Source organism: Oryzias latipes, chromosome 5 (genome assembly GCF_002234675.1).
Source record: "Oryzias latipes chromosome 5, ASM223467v1".
NCBI lineage: Eukaryota > Metazoa > Chordata > Actinopteri > Beloniformes > Adrianichthyidae > Oryzias > Oryzias latipes.
The window spans coordinates 33,035,076-33,052,598 of NC_019863.2; the positions used below are offsets into that span (position 1 = coordinate 33,035,076).

The following is a 17,523-nucleotide window of genomic DNA, read 5'->3' on the forward strand; positions in this document are numbered from 1 at the left end:
CTAACCTTGTCTTGCAATTCTCATCCAAGATTTCGATCAGCCTTCAGGACATCTACTCCTCAAGTGTAGAACAAAGGAGTGAGCAGACTGCAGGCTGAGATCCTCCTGGCTGAGGGCAGCATTTTCTAAGTCTCCACTTCCTTTGATTGTTTCCTGTTCTTTGTTTTTGCTGTTAGGGTTCAGTTTTACTGCTTCATGATGGTTGTTCTAGCGTTCTATTGGTTTTCTTGTGTTAAGTTGATTTGTAAATGAAAAAATAAGGTTTCCTGTAAGAACTGGGACTCTTCTCCGGTTCTTCATGTTAGTATGATGGCGTCATGAAGAAAACTTTGTCTGAGAAGGGAATTTCAGTCTTAAAGCAGGACGATTCCTGAATGTTATGAAGGAGCCAGTCCTCACTCCTGACCAACGACCCCTCCAGGACCGTCTTTTCATCAAGCAGTTCAGAGGAACGTGGAGGAAACATCTCAGCCATGAAGAAAATCAGACTCAACGCCCCCCTTTTATTGCATTCTGGGCTGTAAATACACAGATTCATACAAATAATATACATAGAAAGCTGTTAGAAACAAAACATCCAAGAGTTCAAAGACTGAGGTGTACATTTACAGGTATGGAGGTAATTTATGCAACTAACACATCACAGACTGAAGCTGGGCCTTTATGAGACCAGAGAGCTTTCTTCTCTCAGTTATGGTCAATCGACGGTTTTCTGATCATTTCTTTTGATCAGCTTTTTCATTTTTACATAAATGAACAGCTGATGAGAAGCCGGAAAAGATAAAAAAAAAGAGCCAAATTCCTTTGAGTAGAGGGGAACCTGTGGTTACACTTTGGGTTCTCTAGCCTTTTTTTTTCTACATTTCAGAGCTGCTCAGGTCAAAGGTCAACAGCGACAGTCTGGGAGAACGCTCAGGACATCCTGCGACAGAAGTGGTAACGTGTGATTTGAAACTCTGTCACTCTTGGCATAAATGCTCTTATTTGAGAAATCGTCATCTTTGGTAGCTATAGTAGCGCCTGCATAAATATGGCGCTCAGAGAAGGAAGCCTGGTGGTTCTGACCCGCTGACTGACGGGACCCGGCTCACAGCTAGCAGTGGCACAGCCACAGGATGGGTATGAAAGACATGCAGACGACGGAAGTGCTCGGTTCAAAGGCACTGATCAGTGGTAGCTTGTAAAAGTGGGCATCAGGTTTACATCCATAGAAAGAAGCAACACCCCCCCCACGCCAGGACGAGGCCCCAAAGGCTCCATCCTCCGGAGACCGCTGGAGCGACCATCGGCATGGGGCAGGTCCTGCTTGGTCAATGCTTCTGCTGGGGTCTGACCAGCTCCTCCTCCTCCTTGTGCCCCCCAACGTTTGGTCCCTGTGACCGGGTCACTTCCTGGAGAGAAGCTGGTTCTCCAGCTCCACCAGGCGGGTGTTCATGGCGGCCAGTGGAGGCTGATTAAGGAGTAACAAGTGGATTTGTGAGCAGACAGCTGGAGATTTCTGCAGAGACGTTGCAGCAACAATCAGACATGAGAGCTTCAAAAGGTCGATTTATTTTCATTGCATGCCAATGAAGGCTGATGGGAAGTTAGTCTGGAAGGATATGTTTCTGTGTGAGCTGCTCCAGGCTGCTGCCAGTGTTCTGCTGGAACTCCACCAGGTTCTCGCAGGCGCACGGATCCTTCACCTCAACCTCCCCCTGACTCTCCTCTACGAGGAGAAACACCACACTTTATCCACACAAACCCACTCCAGGTTTTGTCTCACAGATGACTGCTTTTTTCCATTTTGCTGTGTCGTCTTTCTGTCACTAGGTGGCAGAAGTCATCCATGACTGAACCTCGAAGACATTTCCTCTCAGATCTCCTGCCTGCAGCTGCCAAGACACTGAAGTTGGCTTCCGATTGATGAAGCCTCCTCTGCATTTTTTACCTCCTAGTCCACAGGACCTGGACTAGATTCAGTTCTGCTTACTGGATAGTAACGAATCCATTAAACACAGTTTCTGATTTGTGAAATCTTTATTTGATTGCTGAAAATGAGGAATGGAGAGGAACGAAAGAGGAGAGAATGAGAGATACAAACGACGGGGAAAGAGGAATTTTTAAACCAGAGAGGCACTTTCTTTCCTTTTTTTTGAATTATTTTAAAGTTTTCAAAGTGTTTCAAAATAAATATATGTCCTTTTAACCCTTGTGCTATCTTGGATGACCCCCCCCTTCCATTGAGGTGTTCTCCCTACCATGACAAAGGTGGATAAAGGTGGAAAGATTTCATGTAATCCATGGACACCAGTGAAGATCACAAATCATTGAAGAAAAAAGGTTCAGAGCTCTGTCTAGTGGGTCTAGATGACCCAACTCCCAACGTTAAAGTGCCTAGGATAGCACAAGGGTTAAATGTATCCACTACATAAAATCATCCTATGTGTAATTTTCACGAATCAGAAACTGTGTTTACTGTATTCTTTACCATCCAAATCCTAGTTTCATCCTGGTTTGAGCAGTCCAGGTCCTATGGTTGGAACAGGACCCGGTTCTATGTGGTCTTTGTGTGAAAAAAGTGTCCTCGCCAATCAGAAGCCAACTTCAGAGTCGAGCAGGTCCCATCATTTCTTTCTGAACAGTAAACTTTTATAAATGTTTTTATTTGTGATTTTTCTGTAAATGAATCAGACTGATTATTGAATTCAAATATTTTGCTCCATTTTTGCCCTCGTCATGCATGTTGTCCAGACCCGTGAGCAGCTCACGGGTCTGGACAACACGGGTCCAGTTTCAGGTGTTCCAGGTGCTGGGGGGGCTCTGCAGGGCTCCTACCTGGGCACACGTTCAGCTTCAGGTTGTCTGCGATGGTGCTGATGGCGTTGAAGTCTGTGGTGTAGTAGAAGTGTTTCTCCACCGGCTCAGAGGCGATCTCACGGAGCTCGTCTTCCACCGCCTTCCCGACGCCCACGGCATACATGGTGATACCTGAGGGGGGGTCAGAATGCTGAGCGGTGCCGCCGACTGCATCTCCAGGTGCTCAGAGCTCAGCCTCACCTGCTTCCTTGGCCTTCTTGGCGTACTCGCTGATGTCGTCCTGGGACCGTCCGTCTGTGAAGACCAGTCCGACTCTGGGGACGCTGCGAGCGGCCGGACGAGCGCCTTCTGCCTCCGAGAAGCTGTTCTCCAGCATGTGCTTCAGCGCCAGACCGGTCATCGTCCCCTTCTCCATGTACTCCACCTGGAAACACCTCAGTACTCCATCTACATGTACTCCACCTGGAAACACCTCAGTACTCCATCTACATGTACTCCACCTGGAAACACCTCAGTACTCCATCTACATGTACTCCACCTGGAAACACCTCAGTACTCCATCTACATGTACTCCACCTGGAAACACCTCAGTACTCCATCTACATGTACTCCACCTGGAAACACCTCAGTACTCCATCTACATGTACTCCACCTGGAAACACCTCAGTACTCCATCTACATGTACTCCACCTGGAAACACCTCAGTACTACATCTACATGTACTCCACCTGGAAACACCTCAGTACTCCATCTACATGTACTCCTTCTGGAAACAACTCAGTACTCCATCTACATGTACTCCTTCTGGAAACACCTCAGTACTCCATCTACATGTACTCCATCTGGAAACACCTCAGTACTCCATCTACATGTACTCCACCTGGAAACACCTCAGTACTCCATCTACATGTACTCCATCTGGAAACACCTCAGTACTCCATCTACATGTACTCCACCTGGAAACACCTCAGTACTCCATCTACATGTACTCCATCTGGAAACACCTCAGTACTCCATCTACATGTACCCCACCTGGAAACACCTCAGTACTCCATCTACATGTACTCCACCTGGAAACACCTCAGTACTCCATCTACATGTACTCCATCTGGAAACACCTCAGTACTCCATCTACATGTACCCCACCTGGAAACACCTCAGTACTCCATCTACATGTAGTCCACCTGGAAACACCTCAGTACTCCATCTACATGTACTCCTTCTGGAAACACCTCAGTACTCCATCTACATGTACTCCACCTGGAACCACCTCAGTACTCCATCTACATGTAGTCCACCTGGAAACACCTCAGTACTCCATCTACATGTACTCCTTCTGGAAACACCTCAGTACTCCATGTACATGTACTCCTTCTGGAAACACCTCAGTACTCCATCTACATGTACTCCTTCTGGAAACACCTCAGTACTCCATCTACATGTACTCCTTCTGGAAACACCTCAGTACTCCATCTACATGTACTCCACCTGGAAACACCTCAGTACTCCATCTACATGTACTCCTTCTGGAAACACCTCAGTACTCCATCTACATGTACTCCACCTGGAAACACCTCAGTACTCCATCTACATGTACTCCTGAAACACCTCAGTACTCCATCTACATGTAGTCCACCTGGAAACACCTCAGTACTCCATCTACATGTACTCCTTCTGAAAACACCTCAGTACTCCATGTACATGTACTCCTTCTGGAAACACCTCAGTACTCCATCTACATGTACTCCACCTGGAAACACCTCAGTACTCCATGTACATGTACTCCTTCTGGAAACACCTCAGTACTCCATCTACATGTACTCCACCTGGAAACACCTCAGTACTCCATCTACATGTACTCCTTCTGGAAACACCTCAGTACTCCATCTACATGTACTCCACCTGGAAACACCTCAGTACTCCATCTACATGTACTCCTTCTGGAAACACCTCAGTACTCCATGTACATGTACTCCTTCTGGAAACACTCAGTACTCCATCTACATGTACTCCACCTGGAAACACCTCAGTACTCCATCTACATGTACTCCTGAAACACCTCAGTACTCCATCTACATGTAGTCCACCTGGAAACACCTCAGTACTCCATCTACATGTACTCCTTCTGGAAACACCTCAGTACTCCATCTACATGTACTCCTTCTGGAAACACCTCAGTACTCCATCTACATGTACTCCTTCTGGAAACACCTCAGTATTCCATCTACATGTACTCCACCTGGAAACACCTCAGTACTCCATCTACATGTACTTCTTCTGGAAAAACCTCAGTACTCCATGTACATGTACTCCTTCTGGAAACACCTCAGTACTCCATCTACATGTACTCCTTCTGGAAACACCTCAGTACTCCATCTACATGTACTCCACCCGGAAACACTTCAGTACTCCATCTACATGTACTCCTTCTGGAAACACCTCAGTACTCCATCTACATGTACTCCTTCTGGAAACACCTCAGTACTCCATCTACATGTACTCCTTCTGGAAACACCTCAGTACTCCATCTACATGTACTCCTTCTGGAAACACCTCAGTACTCCATCTACATGTACTCCACTGGAAACACCTCAGTACTCCATCTACATGTACTTCTTCTGGAAACACCTCAGTACTCCATGTACATGTACTCCTTCTGGAAACACCTCAGTACTCCATCTACATGTACTCCTTCTGGAAACACCTCAGTACTCCATCTACATGTACTCCTTCTGGAAACACCTCAGTATTCCATCTACATGTACTCCACCTGGAAACACCTCAGTACTCCATCTACATGTACTTCTTCTGGAAACACCTCAGTACTCCATGTACATGTACTCCTTCTGGAAACACCTCAGTACTCCATCTACATGTACTCCTTCTGGAAACACCTCAGTACTCCATCTACATGTACTCCACCCGGAAACACCTCAGTACTCCATCTACATGTACTCCTTCTGGAAACACCTCAGTACTCCATCTACATGTACTCCTTCTGGAAACACCTCAGTACTCCATCTACATGTACTCCACCCGGAAACACCTCAGTACTCCATCTACATGTACTCCACCTGGAAACACCTCAGTAATCCATCTACATGTACTTCTTCTGGAAACACCTCAGTACTCCATCTACATGTACTCCTTCTGGAAACACCTCAGTACTCCATCTACATGTACTCCTTCTGGAAACACCTCAGTACTCCATCTACATGTACTCCACCCGGAAACACCTCAGTACTCCATCTACATGTACTCCACCTGGAAACACCTCAGTACTCCATCTACATGTACTCCACCTGGAAACACCTCAGTACTCCATGTACATGTACTCCTTCTGGAAACACCTCAGTACTCCATCTACATGTACTCCTTCTGGAAACACCTCAGTACTCCATCTACATGTACTCCTTCTGGAAACACCTCAGTACTCCATCTACATGTACTCCTTCTGGAAACACCTCAGTACTCCATCTACATGTACTCCTTCTGGAAACACCTCAGTACTCCATCTACATGTACTCCACCTGGAAACACCTCAGTACTCCATCTACATGTACTTCTTCTGGAAACACCTCAGTACTCCATGTACATGTACTCCTTCTGGAAACACCTCAGTACTCCATCTACATGTACTCCTTCTGGAAACACCTCAGTACTCCATCTACATGTACTCCACCCGGAAACACCTCAGTACTCCATCTACATGTATTCCACCTGGAAACACCTCAGTACTCCATCTACATGTACTCCTTCTGGAAACACCTCAGTACTCCATCTACATGTACTCCTTCTGGAAACACCTATGTACTCCATCTACATGTACTCCACCCGGAAACACCTCAGTACTCCATCTACATGTACTCCACCTGGAAACACCTCAGTACTCCATCTACATGTACTTCTTCTGGAAACACCTCAGTACTCCATCTACATGTACTCCTTCTGGAAACACCTCAGTACTCCATCTACATGTACTCCTTCTGGAAACACCTCAGTACTCCATCTACATGTACTCCTTCTGGAAACACCTCAGTACTCCATGTACATGTACTCCTTCTGGAAACACCTCAGTACTCCATCTACATGTACTCCACCTGGAAACACCTCAGTACTCCATCTACATGTACTCCTGAAACACCTCAGTACTCCATCTACATGTAGTCCACCTGGAAACACCTCAGTACTCCATCTACATGTACTCCTTCTGGAAACACCTCAGTACTCCATCTACATGTACTCCTTCTGGAAACACCTCAGTACTCCATCTACATGTACTCCTTCTGGAAACACCTCAGTACTCCATCTACATGTACTCCTTCTGGAAACACCTCAGTATTCCATCTACATGTACTCCACCTGGAAACACCTCAGTACTCCATCTACATGTACTTCTTCTGGAAACACCTCAGTACTCCATGTACATGTACTCCTTCTGGAAACCCCTCAGTACTCCATCTACATGTACTCCTTCTGGAAACACCTCAGTACTCCATCTACATGTACTCAACCCGGAAACACTTCAGTACTCCATCTACATGTACTCCTTCTGGAAACACCTCAGTACTCCATCTACATGTACTCCTTCTGGAAACACCTCAGTACTCCATCTACATGTACTCCTTCTGGAAACACCTCAGTACTCCATCTACATGTACTCCTTCTGGAAACACCTCAGTACTCCATCTACATGTACTCCACCTGGAAACACCTCAGTACTCCATCTACATGTACTTCTTCTGGAAACACCTCAGTACTCCATGTACATGTACTCCTTCTGGAAACACCTCAGTACTCCATCTACATGTACTCCTTCTGGAAACACCTCAGTACTCCATCTACATGTACTCCTTCTGGAAACACCTCAGTATTCCATCTACATGTACTCCACCTGGAAACACCTCAGTACTCCATCTACATGTACTTCTTCTGGAAACACCTCAGTACTCCATGTACATGTACTCCTTCTGGAAACACCTCAGTACTCCATCTACATGTACTCCTTCTGGAAACACCTCAGTACTCCATCTACATGTACTCCACCCGGAAACACCTCAGTACTCCATCTACATGTACTCCTTCTGGAAACACCTCAGTACTCCATCTACATGTACTCCTTCTGGAAACACCTCAGTACTCCATCTACATGTACTCCACCCGGAAACACCTCAGTACTCCATCTACATGTACTCCACCTGGAAACACCTCAGTACTCCATCTACATGTACTCCTTCTGGAAACACCTCAGTACTCCATCTACATGTACTCCTTCTGGAAACACCTCAGTACTCCATCTACATGTACTCCACCCGGAAACACCTCAGTACTCCATCTACATGTACTCCACCTGGAAACACCTCAGTACTCCATCTACATGTACTCCACCTGGAAACACCTCAGTACTCCATCTACATGTACTCCTTCTGGAAACACCTCAGTACTCCATCTACATGTACTCCTTCTGGAAACACCTCAGTACTCCATCTACATGTACTCCTTCTGGAAACACCTCAGTACTCCATCTACATGTACTCCTTCTGGAAACACCTCAGTACTCCATCTACATGTACTCCTTCTGGAAACACCTCAGTACTCCATCTACATGTACTCCACCTGGAAACACCTCAGTACTCCATCTACATGTACTTCTTCTGGAAACACCTCAGTACTCCATGTACATGTACTCCTTCTGGAAACACCTCAGTACTCCATCTACATGTACTCCTTCTGGAAACACCTCAGTACTACATCTACATGTACTCCACCCGGAAACACCTCAGTACTCCATCTACATGTACTCCACCTGGAAACACCTCAGTACTCCATGTACATGTACTCCTTCTGGAAACACCTCAGTACTCCATCTACATGTACTCCTTCTGGAAACACCTATGTACTCCATCTACATGTACTCCACCCGGAAACACCTCAGTACTCCATCTACATGTACTCCACCTGGAAACACCTCAGTACTCCATCTACATGTACTTCTTCTGGAAACACCTCAGTACTCCATCTACATGTACTCCTTCTGGAAACACCTCAGTACTCCATCTACATGTACTCCTTCTGGAAACACCTTAGTACTCCATCTACATGTACTCCACCCGGAAACACCTCAGTACTCCATCTACATGTACTCCACCTGGAAACACCTCAGTACTCCATCTACATGTACTCCACCTGGAAACACCTCAGTACTCCATGTACATGTACTCCTTCTGGAAACACCTCAGTACTACATCTACATGTACTCCACCCGGAAACACCTCAGTACTCCATCTACATGTACTCCACCTGGAAACACCTCAGTACTCCATGTACATGTACTCCTTCTGGAAACACCTCAGTACTCCATCTACATGTACTCCTTCTGGAAACACCTATGTACTCCATCTACATGTACTCCACCCGGAAACACCTCAGTACTCCATCTACATGTACTCCACCTGGAAACACCTCAGTACTCCATCTACATGTACTTCTTCTGGAAACACCTCAGTACTCCATCTACATGTACTCCTTCTGGAAACACCTCAGTACTCCATCTACATGTACTCCTTCTGGAAACACCTTAGTACTCCATCTACATGTACTCCACCCGGAAACACCTCAGTACTCCATCTACATGTACTCCACCTGGAAACACCTCAGTACTCCATCTACATGTACTCCACCTGGAAACACCTCAGTACTCCATGTACATGTACTCCTTCTGGAAACACCTCAGTACTCCATCTACATGTACTCCTTCTGGAAACACCTCAGTACTCCATCTACATGTACTCCACCTGGAAACACCTCAGTACTCCATCTACATGTACTCCTTCTGGAAACACCTCAGTACTCCATCTACATGTACTCCTTCTGGAAACACCTCAGTACTCCATCTACATGTACTCCACCCGGAAACACCTCAGTACTCCATCTACATGTACTCCTTCTGGAAACACCTCAGTACTCCATCTACATGTACTCCTTCTGGAAACACCTCAGTACTCCATCTACATGTACTCCACCCGGAAACACCTCAGTACTCCATCTACATGTACTCCTTCTGGAAACACCTCAGTACTCCATCTACATGTACTCCACCTGGAAACACCTCAGTATTCCATCTACATGTACTCCTTCTGGAAACACCTCAGTACTCCATCTACATGTACTCCTTCTGGAAACACCTCAGTACTCCATCTACATGTACTCCACCCGGAAACACCTCAGTACTCCATCTACATGTACTCCACCTGGAAACACCTCAGTACTCCATCTACATGTACTCCACCTGGAAACACCTCAGTACTCCATGTACATGTACTCCTTCTGGAAACACCTCAGTACTCCATCTACATGTACTCCTTCTGGAAACACCTCAGTACTCCATCTACATGTACTCCACCTGGAAACACCTCAGTACTCCATCTACATGTACTTCTTCTGGAAACACCTCAGTACTCCATGTACATGTACTCCTTCTGGAAACACCTCAGTACTCCATCTACATGTACTCCTTCTGGAAACACCTCAGTACTCCATCTACATGTACTCCACCTGGAAACACCTCAGTACTCCATCTACATGTACTCCACCTGGAAACACCTCAGTACTCCATCTACATGTACTCCTTCTGGAAACACCTCAGTACTCCATCTACATGTAATCCTTCTGGAAACACCTCAGTACTCCATCTACATGTACTCCACCTGGAAACACCTCAGTACTCCATCTACATGTACTCCTTCTGGAAACACCTCAGTACTCCATCTACATGTACTCCTTCTGGAAACACCTCAGTACTCCATCTACATGTACTCCACCCGGAAACACCTCAGTACTCCATCTACATGTACTCCTTCTGGAAACACCTCAGTACTCCATCTACATGTACTCCTTCTGGAAACACCTCAGTACTCCATCTACATGTACTCCACCTGGAAACACCTCAGTACTCCATCTACATGTACTCCTTCTGGAAACACCTCAGTACTCCATCTACATGTACTCCTTCTGGAAACACCTCAGTACTCCATCTACATGTACTCCACCTGGAAACACCTCAGTACTCCATCTACATGTACTTCTTCTGGAAACACCTCAGTACTCCATGTACATGTACTCCTTCTGGAAACACCTCAGTACTCCATCTACATGTACTCCTTCTGGAAACACCTCAGTACTCCATCTACATGTACTCCACCTGGAAACACCTCAGTACTCCATCTACATGTACTCCACCTGGAAACACCTCAGTACTCCATCTACATGTACTCCTTCTGGAAACACCTCAGTACTCCATCTACATGTAATCCTTCTGGAAACACCTCAGTACTCCATCTACATGTACTCCACCTGGAAACACCTCAGTACTCCATCTACATGTACTCCTTCTGGAAACACCTCAGTACTCCATCTACATGTACTCCTTCTGGAAACACCTCAGTACTCCATCTACATGTACTCCACCCGGAAACACCTCAGTACTCCATCTACATGTACTCCTTCTGGAAACACCTCAGTACTCCATCTACATGTACTCCTTCTGGAAACACCTCAGTACTCCATCTACATGTACTCCTTCTGGAAACACCTCAGTACTCCATCTACATGTACTCCTTCTGGAAACACCTCAGTACTCCATCTACATGTACTCCACCTGGAAACACCTCAGTACTCCATCTACATGTACTCCTTCTGGAAACACCTCAGTACTCCATCTACATGTACTCCTTCTGGAAACACCTCAGTACTCCATCTACATGTACTCCACCCGGAAACACCTCAGTACTCCATCTACATGTACTCCACCTGGAAACACCTCAGTACTCCATCTACATGTACTCCACCTGGAAACACCTCAGTACTCCATGTACATGTACTCCTTCTGGAAACACCTCAGTACTCCATCTACATGTACTCCTTCTGGAAACACCTCAGTACTCCATCTACATGTACTCCTTCTGGAAACACCTCAGTACTCCATCTACATGTACTCCTTCTGGAAACACCTCAGTACTCCATCTACATGTACTCCTTCTGGAAACACCTCAGTACTCCATCTACATGTACTCCACCTGGAAACACCTCAGTACTCCATCTACATGTACTCTTCTGGAAACACCTCAGTACTCCATCTACATGTACTTCTTCTGGAAACACCTCAGTACTCCATCTACATGTACTCCTTCTGGAAACACCTCAGTACTCCATCTACATGTACTCCACCCTGGAAACACCTCAGTACTCCATCTACATGTACTCCCCTGGAAACACCTCAGTACTCCATCTACATGTACTCCTTCTGGAAACACCTCAGTACTCCATCTACATGTACTCCTTCTGGAAACACCTCAGTACTCCATCTACATGTACTCCCCGGAAACACCTCAGTACTCCATCTACATGTACTCCACCTGGAAACACCTCAGTACTCCATCTACATGTACTCTTCTGGAAACACCTCAGTACTCCATCTACATGTACTCCTTCTGGAAACACCTCAGTACTCCATCTACATGTACTCCTTCTGGAAACACCTAGTACTCCATCTACATGTACTCCACCCGGAAACACCTCAGTACTCCATCTACATGTACTCCACCTGGAAACACCTCAGTACTCCATCTACATGTACTCCTTCTGGAAACACCTCAGTACTCCATCTACATGTACTCCTTCTGGAAACACCTCAGTACTCCATCTACATGTACTCCTTCTGGAAACACCTCAGTACTCCATCTACATGTACTCCACCTGGAAACACCTCAGTACTCCATCTACATGTACTCCTTCTGGAAACACCTCAGTACTCCATGTACATGTACTCCTTCTGGAAACACCTCAGTACTCCATCTACATGTACTCCTTCTGGAAACACCTCAGTACTCCATCTACATGTACTCCTTCTGGAAACACCTCAGTACTCCATCTACATGTACTCCACCCTGGAAACACCTCAGTACTCCATCTACATGTACTCCACCTGGAAACACCTCAGTACTCCATCTACATGTACTCCTTCTGGAAACACCTCAGTACTCCATCTACATGTACTCCTTCTGGAAACACCTCAGTACTCCATCTACATGTACTCCACCGGAAACACCTCAGTACTCCATCTACATGTACTCCACCTGGAAACACCTCAGTACTCCATCTACATGTACTCCACCTGGAAACACCTCAGTACTCCATCTACATGTACTCCACCTGGAAACACCTCAGTACTCCATCTACATGTACTTCTTCTGGAAACACCTCAGTACTCCATCTACATGTACTCCTTCTGGAAACACCTCAGTACTCCATCTACATGTACTCCACCCGGAAACACCTCAGTACTCCATCTACATGTACTCCACTGGAAACACCTCAGTACTCCATCTACATGTACTCCACCTGGAAACACCTCAGTACTCCATGTACATGTACTCCTTCTGGAAACACCTCAGTACTCCATCTACATGTACTTCTTCTGGAAACACCTCAGTACTCCATCTACATGTACTCCTTCTGGAAACACCTCAGTACTCCATCTACATGTACTCCTTCTGGAAACACCTCAGTACTCCATCTACATGTACTCCACCTGGAAACACCTCAGTACTCCATCTACATGTACTCCACCTGGAAACACCTCAGTACTCCATGTACATGTACTCCTTCTGGAAACACCTCAGTACTCCATCTACATGTACTCCTTCTGGAAACACCTCAGTACTCCATCTACATGTACTCCACCTGGAAACACCTCAGTACTCCATCTACATGTACTTCTTCTGGAAACACCTCAGTACTCCATGTACATGTACTCCTTCTGGAAACACCTCAGTACTCCATCTACATGTACTCCTTCTGGAAACACCTCAGTACTCCATCTACATGTACTCCACCCGGAAACACCTCAGTACTCCATCTACATGTACTCCACCTGGAAACACCTCAGTACTCCATCTACATGTACTCCTTCTGGAAACACCTCAGTACTCCATCTACATGTACTCCTTCTGGAAACACCTATGTACTCCATCTACATGTACTCCACCCGGAAACACCTCAGTACTCCATCTACATGTACTCCACCTGGAAACACCTCAGTACTCCATCTACATGTACTTCTTCTGGAAACACCTCAGTACTCCATCTACATGTACTCCTTCTGGAAACACCTCAGTACTCCATCTACATGTACTCCTTCTGGAAACACCTTAGTACTCCATCTACATGTACTCCACCCGGAAACACCTCAGTACTCCATCTACATGTACTCCACCTGGAAACACCTCAGTACTCCATCTACATGTACTCCTTCTGGAAACACCTCAGTACTCCATGTACATGTACTCCTTCTGGAAACACCTCAGTACTCCATGTACATGTACTCCTTCTGGAAACACCTCAGTACTCCATCTACATGTACTCATTCTGGAAACACCTCAGTACTCCATCTACATGTACTCCACCTGGAAACACCTCAGTACTCCATGTACATGTACTCCTTCTGGAAACACCTCAGTACTCCATCTACATGTACTCCTTCTGGAAACACCTCAGTACTCCATCTACATGTACTCCACCCGGAAACACCTCAGTACTCCATCTACATGTACTCCACCTGAAACACCTCAGTACTCCATCTACATGTACTCTTTCTGGAAACACCTCAGTACTCCATCTACATGTACTCCTTCTGGAAACACCTCATGTACTCCATCTACATGTACTCCACCCGGAAACACCTCAGTACTCCATCTACATGTACTCCACCTGGAAACACCTCAGTACTCCATCTACATGTACTCCTTCTGGAAACACCTCAGTACTCCATCTACATGTACTCCTTCTGGAAACACCTCAGTACTCCATCTACATGTACTCCACCCGGAAACACCTCAGTACTCCATCTACATGTACTCCACCTGGAAACACCTCAGTACTCCATCTACATGTACTCCACCTGGAAACACCTCAGTACTCCATGTACATGTACTCCTTCTGGAAACACCTCAGTACTCCATCTACATGTACTCCTTCTGGAAACACCTCAGTACTCCATCTACATGTACTCCTTCTGGAAACACCTCAGTACTCCATCTACATGTACTCCTTCTGGAAACACCTCAGTACTCCATCTACATGTACTCCTTCTGGAAACACCTCAGTACTCCATCTATCTACATGTACTCCACCTGGAAACACCTCAGTACTCCATCTACATGTACTCCTTCTGGAAACACCTCAGTACTCCATGTACATGTACTCCTTCTGGAAACACCTCAGTACTCCATCTACATGTACTCCTTCTGGAAACACCTCAGTACTCCATCTACATGTACTCCTTCTGGAAACACCTAGTACTCCATCTACATGTACTCCACCCGGAAACACCTCAGTACTCCATCTACATGTACTCCACCTGGAAACACCTCAGTACTCCATCTACATGTACTCCTTCTGGAAACACCTCAGTACTCCATCTACATGTACTCCTTCTGGAAACACCTCAGTACTCCATCTACATGTACTCCACCCGGAAACACCTCAGTACTCCATCTACATGTACTCCACCTGGAAACACCTCAGTACTCCATCTACATGTACTCCTTCTGGAAACACCTCAGTACTCCATCTACATGTACTCCTTCTGGAAACACCTCAGTACTCCATCTACATGTACTCCACCCGGAAACACCTCAGTACTCCATCTACATGTACTCCACCTGGAAACACCTCAGTACTCCATCTACATGTACTCCACCTGGAAACACCTCAGTACTCCATCTACATGTACTCCACCTGGAAACACCTCAGTACTCCATGTACATGTACTCCTTCTGGAAACACCTCAGTACTCCATCTACATGTACTTCTTCTGGAAACACCTCAGTACTCCATCTACATGTACTCCACCTGGAAACACCTCAGTACTCCATGTACATGTACTCCTTCTGGAAACACCTCAGTACTCCATCTACATGTACTCCTTCTGGAAACACCTCAGTACTCCATCTACATGTACTCCACCCGGAAACACCTCAGTACTCCATCTACATGTACTCCACCTGAAACACCTCAGTACTCCATCTACATGTACTCTTTCTGGAAACACCTCAGTACTCCATCTACATGTACTCCTTCTGGAAACACCTCAGTACTCCATCTACATGTACTCCACCCGGAAACACCTCAGTACTCCATCTACATGTACTCCACCTGGAAACACCTCAGTACTCCATCTACATGTACTCCTTCTGGAAACACCTCAGTACTCCATCTACATGTACTCCTTCTGGAAACACCTCAGTACTCCATCTACATGTACTCCACCCGGAAACACCTCAGTACTCCATCTACATGTACTCCACCTGGAAACACCTCAGTACTCCATCTACATGTACTCCACCTGGAAACACCTCAGTACTCCATCTACATGTACTCCTTCTGGAAACACCTCAGTACTCCATCTACATGTACTCCTCCTGGAAACACCTCAGTACTCCATCTACATGTACTCCTTCTGGAAACACCTCAGTACTCCATCTACATGTACTCCTTCTGGAAACACCTCAGTACTCCATCTACATGTACTCCTTCTGGAAACACCTCAGTACTCCATCTACATGTACTCCACCTGGAAACACCTCAGTACTCCATCTACATGTACTCCTTCTGGAAACACCTCAGTACTCCATCTACATGTACTCCTTCTGGAAACACCTCAGTACTCCATCTACATGTACTCCTTCTGGAAACACCTCAGTACTCCATCTACATGTACTCCTTCTGGAAACACCTAGTACTCCATCTACATGTACTCCACCTGGAAACACCTCAGTACTCCATCTACATGTACTCCACCTGGAAACACCTCAGTACTCCATCTACATGTACTCCTTCTGGAAACACCTCAGTACTCCATCTACATGTACTCCTTCTGGAAACACCTCAGTACTCCATCTACATGTACTCCACCTGGAAACACCTCAGTACTCCATCTACATGTACTCCACCTGGAAACACCTCAGTACTCCATCTACATGTACTCCACCTGGAAACACCTCAGTACTCCATCTACATGTACTCCACCTGGAAACACCTCAGTACTCATCTACAGCCCTGCCCCCCCATCTACATGTACTCCTTCTGGAAACACCTCAGTACTCCATCTACATGTACTCCTTCTGGAAACACCTCAGTACTCCATCTACATGTACTCCACCCGGAAACACCTCAGTACTCCATCTACATGTACTCCACCTGGAAACACCTCAGTACTCCATCTACATGTACTCCATCTGGAAACACCTCAGTACTCCATCTACATGTACTCCTTCTGGAAACACCTCAGTACTCCATCTACATGTACTCCTTCTGGAAACACCTCAGTACTCCATCTACATGTACTCCACCTGGAAACACCTCAGTACTCCATCTACATGTACTCCACCTGGAAACACCTCAGTACTCCATCTACATGTACTCCACCTGGAAACACCTCAGTACTCCATCTACATGTACTCCTTCTGGAAACACCTCAGTACTCCATCTACATGTACTCCATCTGGAAACACCTCAGTACTCCATCTACATGTACTCCATCTGGAAACACCTCAGTACTCCATCTACATGTACTCCACCTGGAAACACCTCAGTACTCCATCTACATGTACTCCACCTGGAAACACCTCAGTACTCCATCTACATGTACTCCACTGGAAACACCTC

General features: G+C 46.0%; 1 protein-coding gene across 1 annotated transcript in view; it reads right to left on the reverse strand.

Annotated features, from left to right (window-relative positions):
• Nucleotides 1–483: 483 nt before the first annotated feature.
• matn4 (matrilin 4) overlaps nucleotides 484–17,523 on the reverse strand; it is a 62,846-nt gene continuing 45,806 nt past the window's right edge. Inside the window, exons 14-17 of the mRNA XM_023955360.1 lie at nucleotides 3,040–3,223; nucleotides 2,818–2,970; nucleotides 1,604–1,708; nucleotides 484–1,443 (exon numbers count right to left, since the gene is read on the reverse strand). Coding sequence (XP_023811128.1) covers nucleotides 1,385–1,443; nucleotides 1,604–1,708; nucleotides 2,818–2,970; nucleotides 3,040–3,223 — 501 coding nt within the window. The 3' untranslated portion in view covers nucleotides 484–1,384. The remainder of the gene's footprint in view (nucleotides 1,444–1,603; nucleotides 1,709–2,817; nucleotides 2,971–3,039; nucleotides 3,224–17,523) is intronic.